The sequence below is a fragment of the Sander lucioperca genome, chromosome 9 (assembly GCF_008315115.2).
Source record: "Sander lucioperca isolate FBNREF2018 chromosome 9, SLUC_FBN_1.2, whole genome shotgun sequence".
Lineage (NCBI taxonomy): Eukaryota > Metazoa > Chordata > Actinopteri > Perciformes > Percidae > Sander > Sander lucioperca.
The window spans coordinates 370,146-384,197 of record NC_050181.1 but is presented as its reverse complement, the minus strand read 5'-3'; the positions used below and the strand labels follow the sequence as shown (position 1 = coordinate 384,197).

The 14,052-nt window shown below is 42.5% G+C and overlaps 1 protein-coding gene across 1 annotated transcript; it reads right to left on the bottom strand.

Moving 5' to 3' along the window:
* Positions 1–1,585: 1,585 nt before the first annotated feature.
* klhl20 (kelch-like family member 20) lies at positions 1,586–13,619 on the bottom strand. The gene is made up of 14 exons (XM_031287664.2): positions 13,496–13,619; positions 12,500–12,562; positions 11,200–11,457; positions 10,933–11,041; positions 10,202–10,408; positions 8,455–8,613; positions 7,847–7,941; positions 7,467–7,582; positions 6,635–6,818; positions 6,398–6,541; positions 5,452–5,585; positions 3,855–4,063; positions 3,374–3,480; positions 1,586–2,763 (listed from the first exon to the last, which is right to left on the bottom strand). Exons 2-14 carry the CDS (start codon positions 12,520–12,522, stop codon positions 2,679–2,681), a joined length of 1,830 nt encoding a protein of 609 aa, XP_031143524.1. The 5' UTR covers positions 12,523–12,562; positions 13,496–13,619; the 3' UTR covers positions 1,586–2,678.
* Between the last annotated feature and the right edge of the window lie 433 nt (positions 13,620–14,052).

Below are 14,052 nucleotides of genomic sequence, written 5' to 3'. Positions count from 1 at the left end.
AAACGTGTCTTTTCTAAATGGACTCTGGTAAAGGAAGTGTACTTGATGCATTATGTGAAATTAGCTTTTAAAAAGGAACACGCCGACTTATTGGGACTTTAGCTTATTCACCGTAACCCCCAGAGTTAGACAAGTCGATACATTCCCTTCTCATCTCCGTGCATGCTGTAACGCTGCCTGACGCCCCCAGCATTAGCCTAGCCTAGCACAGATCATGCAGGTAACTGGTTCCAACTAGCCGACTGCTCCGAATAGGTGACAAAATAACGCAAACATGTTCCTATTTGCATGTTGTGATTTGTATAGTCACAGGGTGTACAAATAACAAGGTCACATGAGACACAGCCATATTCTAACCGTATACTAAGTGGGAACTATATTCTCAGAAAGTGGAAGCAGAGCGATTAGCGCGACACCGAAAAGCAGTTACTTCCGTCAACAAAACCAATGTGAATAGCTATTAGTAGCAAACGTGACTGGTGATCATGGCATTATCTGTACACCATGTGACTATACAAATCACAACATGTAAATAGGAACATGTTTGCGTTATTTTGTCACTTATTCGGAGCAGTCGGCTAGTTGGAACCAGTTACCTGCGTGATCTGTGCTAGGCTAAGCTAATGCTGGGGGCGTCAGACAGCATTACAGCACGCACGGAGATGAGAAGGGTATGTATGGACTTGTCTAACTCTGGGGGTTACGGTGAATAAGCTAAAGTCCCAATAAGTTGCCGTGCTCCTTTAAACCTAAGTGATGAAATATTGAAATGTCAACAAATCCCATGTGCAGGCCCAAGTATTGTGTGTGCATTAAAGCCTGATATAATTACCCCATAGGAATTACCCCAGACAGGGCAGGAAAGCTAGAAAGTACTTGGAGACAGACTAACACATTGTTGGTTGTAGTCTTTTTTTGAGATTTGTTGAATATGGCAAACAAACATAGAATATCGCCAGCATTATCCTTTAAAGCTCCTAAACTATTTAAGGTAAAGGTAAAGCCACATGCTATCAGACGCAGTACAGGACACAGTTAGGCCCCGATCAGACAGCGTGTTGAAGCAGCCTGGGGCGGTGTTTGAGTTAGGGGTGAAGGATCTTGCTCGCTGTTTTTGCATGGCTGAGCGCCTCGCGTTTTGTTGCTCTATGCGCCTCGCGTTTTTGCAGGTGGGACCTGAATGCCTCGAGTAAAAATAACCAACTTGAACTCCGAGTGGAAAAGCTCTTTCACTTCACAGCAAAATAACGGTTGGCTGAGGACGGGTGATTTTGATGGTTGCATAGCAAGAATAACAAATCTGATCGGGGGCGTCTTTAACAAAAAAAGGCAGTGTGGCGCGCCTCACATTTTGCAACCTGCAAACGCGCTCTGTCTGATCATGGCCTTAAGGTTTCAGTATGCTTCAAACTAAGTGCTTGTCAGATCATCTCAAAGGGTCTAAAACCCCCTTTTCGTGGCAGAACCCAGGGGACAATTTTCTTGAACTTTCTGAAAACGAGAATACAACAATCACACCATTATTACACAACAGTTGGCCCGGTGTGTGGACGTGTGAAACTAGGCAGGGTTTGACCTTTAAAGCTTCTTTTTTTTTTTCCCTGTCTTTACAATGCAATGTTAGAGCGTAAAACTGAATGCAACACCATGAATGCCTTTCTGAAAATGCACACTGTTATATACGCAAAAAAAAAAAAACAGCAACACCATTGGATGACTCTGGTGTCTAAGTCCTTTCCACTGAAGGGTTAAGGTGATCCTTTAAAAACACACTGTCAGCATCTGAACTGAAATCTTCAAACACCCAACGTCACAAACAGCCACAGTAACCTCCTGTAAACTGCAGCAGCAGAGCCTCATCCAACGACAGTAAGTTTGGGAGAAAATGTTGGGACTTCCTCATACACATCCTTCTAATGCTACCCATCTTGCCTAGTAAAATACATTCAGTTTGCCCTATCTGGGTATCTACTTTGAGAAGATAACTGCCTGACAGCTTTCCACTGCTTAATGCTACAAATGAGGCCCAGAGACGCGACAGCCACAGCTGAGATATATGTAAAAAACGAGAGAGTGGATTTACCTCCGACAGTCAGAATGCAATGTTGTGTCTCCAGGAAATAATCAATCTTACACAATGAACAGAAGGTTTGCTGGTCCCCTGGCTGTTTTTTGTTGGTTTGTTTTTTACTCATTGAGGGCGGTGGTCAGTAACCAGAATTTGGGGGGTCTGGCATTTTAACACAAGGGAAGGTGATAGAGGCTTTCACAGTTGGGACAGACTGAAAAAAAAGCATATTCCAACAAATGTAAGCTGATCTCCCTCAGCAGCAATATGGTCGGGTTGAGTTCCGTCGCACACGCCGAATCAAATGTCCCGGACCGAGAGGCTTGGAGGGTGAAAACTTGGTGAGGTCATTAGTAGACCTCTGCTCTCAGTGCACTTCATGGAGACCGTGGTCAGTCAATGAGGACAACCAGAGTATTCCAAAAGGTAATGTCCTCACAGTGGGGCTGGGGATGTTCAAAGTTTCCTCTTTCCGCCTTGTGTCCCCGCGTGTTTTTCTCATGCTCGCATAAATTACAGCGTCTCTTTTGGAGGCACAAGAGTTGGTGAAGAGGCATCCATTGCAACATGATGAGAAGTGTGTGAGGGGGTGGCGGGGGAGATATTGGTGTTACCATATGTGGGATTCACAGTGAGTCATTTTAATGACGCCCACCCCCCCACCTAGCCGGCGGTAGTTCATTCCTCCGTACAACCTGGAAAGAGAGTCAAATGGTGAGGGTCTGAAGAGCGAGATCAACAGAAGGGGCAACTGAATAGATGACTGTATCATCCGCATAGAGATGAACTGAGCTGTTCCTAACATAAGAATTAAAATCATTAATAAATTTAGTTCATAAAAGAGGCCCCAAAACAGACCCCTGAGGAACCATTTCACAGATATTCGGAAAAACTGATTGATAACCATCAGCCACAACAGCTTGAGATCTACCAGATAAATAATTCTCAACCCACATACAGGACGCAATATCGACCCGATATTGTTGAGACGCTCTAAAAGGGCCTTAGACAGGTCAATAAAAAGTGCAACACAATCTTGCCTATTATCTATAACAATATCACTCACAACCTTAGAGCCTGTCGATACAGTGCTATGCCCAGGTCTTAAACCAGACTGAAAAATGTTTAGAATATCAGTCAGATTAAAAAAAGAAAATCGTCGATGGCGCTCAATCTGTAGAGCATTTACTTTGATCTCTGATCTTGACTCACTATTGGTATTGCAGTTGTTTTGCTTTATTCTTTTCACAATTGTACTTCGTAACTGTTTTTTGTAACCTCATTATTTCAAATGGTGCCACTTACCTCCATGTGTTTGCATCAGGGTCGTAGACTTCTATAGTTTTTAGATACGTCGTCCCATCGAAGCCTCCCACTGCCATCAGCTGACCATTTACTACAGCCAAGCCCACCTACACACACACACACAGCCTTTTTTTTTAAAGATATATTTTTAGGGCTTTTTCCTTTATTAGAGCACCTGAAGAGAGACAGGAAATGAGGGAGAGAGAGAGGGGATGACACACAGCAAAGGGCCTCGAGTCGGATTCGAACCCAGGCCACTGCGAAGAACAATGCCAACATTGGGCGCACGCTCTACCGTGTGAGCTACAGGTTGCCCCAGAACACAGCATTTTTGTAATGTAATGTTTTTGTAATGAATCCTTTTACGAATTAAATGCAGTCTGTCTCATTATTGACATGTGAATGCGATGCAATAACTAAAACTACGCAAGAACAAGCCTCATATCCTAACTGAACAAAATCCCAACGCACACACACTCACCCCGCTCCGTCTGGACGTCATGGCCACTACAGGAGACCACTGGTTTGTCCTGGGGTTGTATCGCTCAGCGCTGCTCAGCTCTGTGGTGTCGTCTCTCCCCCCGACAGAGTAAATCATGTCCTGGTAGACGGCACAGCCGAGGTGCTTTCTCCTGGTTCCCATCGGCGACACCGTGTGCCAGCGGTTCTCTTGAGGGTTGTAGCGTTCCACTGAGAAGAAGAAAACGTCAAAAAAAAAAGTCAGATGACAGCAAAAAAGAAAAGGATTGCAGGGAACATGTTGACAACGAACCAACAATGTAGCGGACAGACAGCTTGAGATAGACCTGAGGTTACTTCTTATAAAATAACAGGTAGTGAGGTCATACTGCACTTTAAAGCAGATTAACTATTCCAAACAATAAAACTACCCATTTTGATACCAACTAATATACCTTTGTTAGTTTTAAATTGATGGTCTTCACTGCATTCACAACGCATCACATGGAATTAAGAAAGCTTAATACTGTTTGACGAGGAAAACTCTTCCAATGCCCGCCCCGAAGATGTTTCACACCTCTCTTACAGTAGCAGCCATAACTCATTATTTTGTCACTATCAAATATCACACAAGTTGATTAAGACTGATTTGGCAAACCCAAAGCAAAGAGCCGTTTCCACTCCCACAGATGACAGTACCGTATTTTCCGGACTATACGGTATAAGTTGCATCAGTCAAAAAATGGGGGAAAAAAACATATATAAGTCGCACTGGACTATAAGTCGCATTTATTTAGTCCGTGCTCTGATAGAGAGGCGGTTGCGTTGCTTGAAGCGGCAACACCAAGAAGGCCTGCCTGCAAAAAGTCATTTATATTCATCTCCTTGGCAACTACCAGGGCGTGGAGACGCAACTGCACTGTTGACAAGCCTCTCCCGGCAGCACGCTGTTCAAGCACCCATCTGTGGACTCGTTCCTCCAGCTCTGGCCATCTTGCTTTCAGCCCGCGATTAGCTTTGTTTTCTTCATTGCATTAAGAGTAACCTCTGCTTTTCGCCAGTCCCTCACAAGTTTCTCACTCATTCCAAACTTTCTTTCTGCTGCTCGATTACCGCTTTCGGCTGCATATTTTACTACCTGCAGTTTGTAATCTGCACAATAGGATTTTCTTTTTGGGGGCATTTTGTTTGTGTTCAGTCTTTCTCAGTTGTCTTTAAGGTAATGTTTGAGTAAATTTTTTCAGGGGTACAGGAGCAGCATATAGTTGTCACAAGCCTAGAGGGCCCTCACGTGGCTGTAGATGGTAATGTTTACTCCTTGGTTTATGTCAGTCAGTATGAATTAACATTTAAAAACATGTTAAATTATATATATTTTGATATATAAGTCGCACCTGACTATAAGTCGCAGGACCAGCCAAACTTATAGTCTGGAAAATACCGTAGTGGTCTTTTTTGTGTGGGTTCACTCTGTTGGGCATATAAACATTAACATTACACATACATACAATTCCAACAGCTTTCTACCTGATGCCACCTCTCCTCTCATTCCTTACCCACTCTTGTCAAGGCTCTGGGTTAATTTAAGATTGCACTTATCACACGACTCAGTACCATACCTGTATTTAATGGTGACGTCCCATCAGACCCTCCTACAGCGTACAGGAAGCCCCCCAGCACAGCCACAGCTACACCCAGTCGCCTGGTGCTCATGGAGGCCACACGAGTCCATTTGTTCTCCTTAGGATCATACCTAAAGCATAAGAAGGACGCCATTCTATTACTAGGATACGGACTAGACATTAGCTTTTCAGTAATGTTCAGAACTTTTCTTGCATCCGTGTAAATATAGGCAAGTCGATGTGGGCGTGGCCAAGAGTGGGACTAAGAATTTACATAGTCAAATCTGATTGGTCGAAATGCTAAAATTGATTACAATGTTTCAGAATGTTTCCAGCCTTTTAGGTTTTTTACGCTGCTTACAACTCAGATCAGCATCTGATCGAAACAAAAAAAAGATAGTGTTTTTAAAAAACATTTATAAAAAATTATTTATTTGTGGGAGTTGCTCACAGAAACCTTGAACATTTCGGGTTGACTGAACTAAACTGAACGACACAACATTGGGTGGCAGCTTATGTTATATGTCCCAATTTTTTTTTTTTTTAAATTACCACATTTTACTGTAAACTGCTAAGAGTACAACAGTTTTGTGTGGGTAGAAAATGTATCTGGCTGTGTATGGTGTGTGGGAGCTGCGCTTGTCCTTGCTGCAATAGAGATTAACGCAACGCTATAGAGTTTGAGAGGGATGACGTGTTAATGGCCTGTCAGCAATAACAAAGGATACAGAAGCTCTTGAGGGTAGGACTTAGAGGTTATAGTACCCCTAAAATGCCTGGCGGAGTGGCAGTGCAAGTGTTAACATCCCTAGTGTCTGGGTATGAACTTCAGGGATGAAGATAAGAGATATAACAGACTGAACTACCACGAAAAACAAACACTCACTGATATAAGATGGTTACATGAACAGTTTATCACAGACACAAGAGTTTGGACAGATACCTTTCTACAATGTTGAGACAGGAAACCCCATCCTGTCCCCCGACAGCATACAGATAACCACCGAGGACAGCCACTCCTACACTGGTGCGACAAGTGCTAGTGGGGGCCACATCACTGCTCCACTGATTGGTCTTAGGATCATATCTGGACAGGAGAGAGGGAATAAAGAGAAATTACCCTACAAGTTTACGTCTAGGTCTGAATATCCGGACGAAGCATTGCGCGACCGTGACCCACCTCTCCACAGAGTTGAGGTACGACGAGCCGTCGTGACCTCCCACCGCATACAGCAAGTCATCCAGAACACTGACGCCGACGCCACATCGCCGTTTACTCATCGACGCCACCATCCGCCACTCGTTGGTCTGGGGATCGTAACGCTCCACGCTGGAGATGGCGTCACCGCTGCACCAACCACCAACTACAGGACAAGGAGACGAGAGTACACAGAATTAAATTAGTGATTTAGAGTCATTTCGTTCTGCAAGATACACTTTTTACAATCCTCCACACTGGCAGTGGTGTCTGCAGAAGTCTACATACGTCTCTATATTTGATGCAAGGGAAACCCTGGTTGTAATTTATTAATTTATTTATTTATTTATTTATTTATTTATTTATTTATTTATTTATGTGTGTGTGTGTGTGTGTGTGTGTGTGTGTGTGTGTGTGTGTGTGTGTGTGTGTGTGTGTGTGTGTGTGTGTGTGTGTGTGTGTGTGTGTGTGTGTGTGTGTGTGTGTGTCTTTTCCCTAGAATCAATTTTTTTTTCTATTCTTTTACCAATTATTCACAAACATTTTGCTCATACAGTACCGCTGACATCTTATCAGTTTCCAGCCAAACTGACTGTATGGCATGTCATGTGCATTCTTCATAGAAAAACAATTAGTTTCCATTAGATATATTGTCTCTAGAAGTGCATTATTCAACTTTTGTTTTTGTTAATTAGGAAAATAAAATCGCAATGCTCAATACTATCGAATCGGCACCCATGTATCGTGAGAGAATCAAATCGGGACAAAGGCATAATGTCCCAGCCCTGTAATGTATTGCCTAAAAGACACTGACCTGCAAAGAGTACCTCTCCACAGCGGATGGGTTTCCTCGGCCGGGTTCTGGGGCCCTGCATCAGTGGCCTCTCCTGCGGCAGCAGCAGGTAATTCTTCGCCTCATCAACCAGGTCTCTGAAAACAAATGATATAATCACAAATCTAGGTTACATATCGTACCACCCTCATCGTATTAAATGGAGGTAGAAGAAGTTTCCCCCCCTTTCAGCATTTTTCAACCTGAATTATTTTGTGAAGTTCAGATTTTAGAAGAAAAACATTCATAGATGTTTCATCTGGCAATTTAAAGAATTCCACCAAATTACTGGATCCAGATCGGCACCAGCTGCATTTTCCCACAAAAGCATCGAAATGGTAGAAAAAACAAACAGCACTCACCTGCACTCCTCGTCACTCTTAATAAGAGGGTCGGACCCAACGGTGCCCACCAGGAACTTGGGGCTGAGCAGTGGGAGACGGACATGCTGCAGGACCTTCACAACACAGAACACAGATCAGTCAGTTCTTAAGTGTTGTAACGCTGAGGGAATGGGACTGGAATGTACACCAATAACTAGGGCTGCACAATTATTAGCATACTATCGAAATCGCAACATGGACTAGTGCAATATCCAAATCGCAGGGGGGTGCGCAATATTTGTTGAAAGGCAAAATAAGTATCAAACCATTCTGAATTAGGTATTGTGGTGCTGCAGAGACGTCCCGGCCTACAAATCGTATCACACAGACTAAAGAAAAAATATTTTTCCTGGTACAGATCCTGGCAAAAATCACATAACATTTAAAACAATTGCATTTTTACACTTTTCAATAAAAACAAGAATAAGTTTACAAAAATGATCATTTTCTCCAATATCGTTCATCATATCGCAATATCAGTCAAAATAATCACAATAAGATATGTCCCTCATAATGTGCAGCCCTAAAACCATACAGCCAACAGAGTCAGTTAACTGTTGTGGTAGGACACTTCTTCAGCCACTAACCTGGGGTAGCTGTGGTCTGCGTTCCTGGATGCTGTATTTCACCCAGGCCATCACAGCGTTAAAAACCTGCTCCTCGCTCCGCACATTGAGCTCATCGCTGGAAATGATGTCAATCAACTGGTTGGCAGGCAGCAGCATGAACTCCTCACTTTCCATTACCTAAGACAACAGAGTAGAGCAGACAGTCAAGCAGCTGCGCCACAAAGAGAGAACGGTTCATTTAAATTCTCCTCAATGATTAATTGTTGGGCATTTTAGGCCTTTATTTATATAGGACAGCTGAAGACATGAAAGGGGAGAGAGAGGGGGAATGACATGCAGCAAAGGGCAGCGGCCTGCGGCCGCTGCATCAAGGAGTATACCTCTATATATGGGCGCCTGCTCTACCAGGTGAGCTACCCAGGCACCCAACAATTTAACTACTCCTTTATGGTTTCGGTTGCTGCATGTTTCATTGCTGGTTCTGTAATAGTTTGCTTGCTTATCTAGACAGTTCTTGTATTGCCACCTTGTAGTCCATGGGGTGCTGCTGGTGTAATGTATGTTGTGCATGTCCTGGAAAAACTCAATAAAGAGATTTGAAAAAAAGAAGAAAAAAAAAAGAAAAGTGCAGTGAAGATATGTCTTCTAAATGTGATGCTGTGACAGCTTTCCTCTTCCTCTGGCTTGGAAAGAATCTAGGTAAACATGATGGAGAAACAAACCAACTGAGCTATGAGCGTGTGACATACTTTCCTGCTGATGACATTACGTAAAATGTAAACACAGTCACATGCTTGATTTCATGCTTTCCATAGGAAGCAGTTAGGAAAAGTATCCATTGTAATTGCTCATTTTCCTTACCAGATGTAAGAATTTTTTACTGTTTTTAAACATGCGTGTGTGCACAACAAAGACTAAAAGACAAGGAGAGTAAAGCTCTAACAGTAGTGTGGCAGGATAAAGGGAACTCATAGCTGTGCGTTTTTGTATCAAAATAACTTGTAGAGATATGTATATATATATATATATATATATATATATATATATATATATATATATATATATATATATATATATATATATATATATATATATATATATATATCTGAATATGTTTGCTTGCACAGCTTAACAGTGATTACTTGTAAAATGCAGACATGTAAATGGTTAGACAGAGCATTTTCTTTTCTGCACCTTCAGTCTAAATTTACCAGGGGTGGGGGGAAAAAACGATTCTGGTTATTGGTCATTTAAAAGCAGGCTTGGCGACAACGAAGGCTTCGCTGCCGGATGTTACCGGCCTCGCTACCTATGTATTTGGCCTGCACGTAATGCGACATCCACAACTGTGCATACGTGTCTAAAGCACTTCTCGTGTCAGTGGACGCGCTATATATCTTCCGGCGGTGCAACATAAACTCAATCTTCAGTAACGCTGGTAAAAAAAATTTAAAATAAATAGGTTGGGTAACCTTCCAGTTCACACACCTCTTTTATTTGTTACTACTATTGTATTAAAAAAAGATAATGGAAGTAAATTAATCTGTTTATTTTAATTGTTGATCATAACAAATACATTTGAAAAGTACAAAGTAGTGACACAGCGAGAAGAAATAAATCATGCGTAGAAATAAAATAAGGTGCCTTAAGATTCACACTCCTAAAATGTACCCGTGTCATTTTTGTAATATATAGTACAACATATGACTTTTAAAAACTCTAAAAAGGACTATGGACAGTTATTCCGATGTATCCATGTTCTTACCTCCTGAAAGTTGTGCTGGGTGAACTTGTCTGCAATGCGCAGCAGCTCGCGGCAGGAGTGTGTGTCTGCGAAGGCCCTGATGCCCAGACAGTTGGAGGGATCCAGCTGTCTCTTGAGGAACTCGCAGCAGGCCTCCTGGATCTCAGCCAGCTGGAGAAGGCAGGCCGCAGGGAGCAACGTCTGGACATTTCCCTCCTCTACTGTCACCTAGGAGCATGGAGGTCAGGACATCAGAGAGCTCCAATTCGTGAAGCAATTGAGCAAAGATTTGTCGAGCAGTGCATCTCCCATCTGGGATGTGGAACCCTGCAGCTCTCTCCACAGGCCTCTCCTCACACAGACAGAGATTCTGAGGATGACCTGCTCCAGTCAGTTGCACCACGTTATTTGCATTTTTGATGACAGACCTTACTGTACTGTAGGGGATATACGGTGTCTTGGAAATGTGGTACTTTTTAATAAAGCTGGTAGTGGATTTATTTGTAATTTTGTTTGTGCATATGACTGTTAAAATCTCTTAATTACATCCACTGTTGCCAGTCTTGTTCAGCGGGTTCTGCATGAGCACAGGCGGCCGTCATGTCCACACACTTGGCCGCTAGCAGATTTTTAGATATGGTGACCATCTGCACGCTTATGGTCAATACACATGGAAATTTGTGTTACTACAAACAACGCACCACCAATCCTTAATGCCACATAGAAACACTGTCCACTGCCACTGTTGTTACCTGGGAGGTGTAGGCAAAGTCAATGAGCAGCTCCATGGCTCTCTCATCGATGTCGCGGATAACCACTTCTGTCTGCCTGCTCTCAGCCAGCTCTCCAGTGAACATCGCCCTGAAAACAGCATGGAAATCAAGAGATCTTATTGTTACAGCCAGCACTCAAAGTACTCCCCCTGCACTTTGATGTCAATTCATTGGCCAGTGGATTCATTTCCAGATAGGTTTTCCTTTACCAGATGTGAGTTGAATTGAATGTGTGTCTCCTTGTACCTGAAGTAGGGGCTGCAGGCAGACAGAATCACGCGGTGAGCGTAGATCTTCTTGGCACCCACCACCAGCACCACGTCACAGAGCTCACGGTGTTTTCTCAACAGGTTGATCACCTCCAGGGTCTGTCGGGGGTGTTTGTCCGAGACATAGGGCATGCGTGCAGGCTGGGGGACCCCTTCAGGGAGCTTGTTGGGGTCCCCCAGAGTACAGCGGCTGGTGATGTCCATTCCAGTGGCGTCTTGGCGTGCGCTGGTGACCCTAAACATGAACCAGATGGGCAATAATTAGACATTAAACCTTAAAAGCTAAACTAAAATCCTGCATTACAAACTGGAGGTGTTGGGTATGAAAGAGGGCATTTACCAGGCAGGGAGGATCTAAAGAAAGACCCTATCTATTTGCATGATAGAAATTTTAGGACCGAGCCTTTTTGAAGCTTAATTCCTACTATGGATATAAAAATAAAATAAAAAAATGGTGATCACTGCATCTGCTGCTTCCATTCTGACCATCCATTTTAATTTGTCTCTTGTGAGGCACACGACTTTGTGAGAGTGCAACGCAAAATTGCTTGAGAAAACCCTTTAAAAGCTGTAGTTTGTAGAGTTGTATTGCTTTGAAAGGTGTCTCCACACATAGGGGACTGGCACCTGTGTTTACAACACATTAGCAGCGTCGCTAAAAAGAACTTTCAACCCACATGGACATTAAACACCCATCATGGTAGTGACATTTAATCTAAGCAAAAAAAACATTCACAGTCAACAGTCTAGAGCAGGGTTCTTCAACGTTTTTTAAGCCAAGGACCCCTAATCTGAAAGAGAGACGGAGCAGGGACCCCCTACTACATATTGTATAAAATTAAGTCGCATATTAAACTGGGCCTACAATAACGTGTAAGGCGGCCAAAAGCCTTTATACATACCTTTTTTGCATAGAATCCTAAGCTATTAAAAAAGCCTAATAATTGTTTGCCTGATTTTATAAATCATGTTTTAATGTTAAACATACATGTGGCACAGTGAATCCTTAGTATGAACTGTATCTGTGGATGGCCTTAGTGACTATCTTACCTATAGCCTATAGGCCAGTAAGTCTATCATTAGTGGGGAGTTATATTTGCTAATAATATGTTGGACTCATGTTAAGACTAAGAATAATTTGGAGTCCCCCCCCTGCATTGACTCTGGGGACCCCCTGTTGAACATCACTGGTCTAGAGAGAGTCAACTGGAAACAATACCAACATATTTTTTAATCTGCAAAAAGACCATTTAAAAATGCCTTCATACCACACCTACCTGCGCATTGGCTTTGCGTCCATGCACTGAAGAACAATGTTTGGTCCCACACCTTGGGTTGACCTACCAAGACAACAAAACAAATCTGATTTTCTCTGTAGTCAGTCTGTCTTCACCACAAATGTAACAGGAGTTAAAACAAATTTGAAAGTCAATGCAGCAGTGTTTGCCAAAGGATTAAATAGTGGGAAAACAGGAAGGCAAACCGATTAGTGTTGCACGGAATCAGCAAGACAGCGGATCAGATGTTTACTTGTATTGGCTAGTTGGCTACTTTTAACATTAGCTTTGTGTCAAAACATCACCAATGTCAGTCCTTTCACTCCGTGTAACGTTAATACACGGTCGTTTCCTGTGAGTGATTTGATTCAAGCTACATTCTTCGTATGATTAACAAGTAGTTAAGATAAGCTAGCTAACTGTTTGTTGTTAGTAATCTCAGCAGTTTCAGCCGATAGACAGATCCGGATGCGAAGACAGTTAGCTAACGCTAGCTAGCTAGCGTTACTCACAATTTCCTATGGTATGGTCAGATTTGGGCTCCTGTGAAGTTTATCAATAGTTGTGGCAAAACGTGCTTCCGAAAGAAATGTTTAATGCGCAAAACTATACAAATCAATGTTATCTAACTTAGCTAGCTAGCTAGATCATCTACGGAGGATGTCGGTTAACGCTATGTGCTATTGCTAATATTAACTCTCAGGTAGCTAACGTTAGGAATCCACAGGCGATTCCTAACACAGCAAACGTAGAACATTAAAGGCAATCGATACAACCAAAGAAAACAAAATGTAACTAAATCTAACGACATTCCCTTGTAAGCCAACATGTTTAGCTAGGGGGTCTGTGGCCGCTTGAGTCTGTCTCAGCATCAGGTCCAAAACCACAGATAACGTTAAATAAGTTAACGTTAACGTCAGCTCTTCCCAAACTGCATGTGTATACATTGTTATAGCTAAGTGACAAAAACGTAGACACATTTAAGACGGATTTTACCTTATATTTCCATTCCAAAGACAGAAAGTAGTCGCCCGGGTTGCTAATGTTTACAATTCAATGCCGTCGGCTAAACACTGGTCTACCTCTGTAATATGCGCATGCCAAATGCCAAGCGCCACTTCCGGACATTGTTTTTTTCAAAATAAAAGTACGAGATTACGTCATTGCATTATATGTACAGCCTACAAGTAATTAGACAATATTTTACAATTACACACATGTGCAATTTATGAAATAATTAGATTAATATCAAGGAAATGTACATAGTTAAGAGTTACACCAAGACATTACCTACATATCAAAGTGAGTCTTTGAGATTCCAGCATAGACTGTATAAGATAGGTTTCCAGTCTTATTCATTCATTTGCACTTGCTATCCACCAGGAAGCGCTGCAAGCCTTCAGTTTTGGAATGATGCAAAGGTGGAAAATTTAATATTTGTAACTCTCTTCCCCTTGCCTTGAGGGAAAAGAGGAAAAACAGTTAATGTTTTGTGTCCACCATGGAAACAGTTGCCAGTCCTGCTAGGCTGTGTGTGCGACACAAAATAGTAG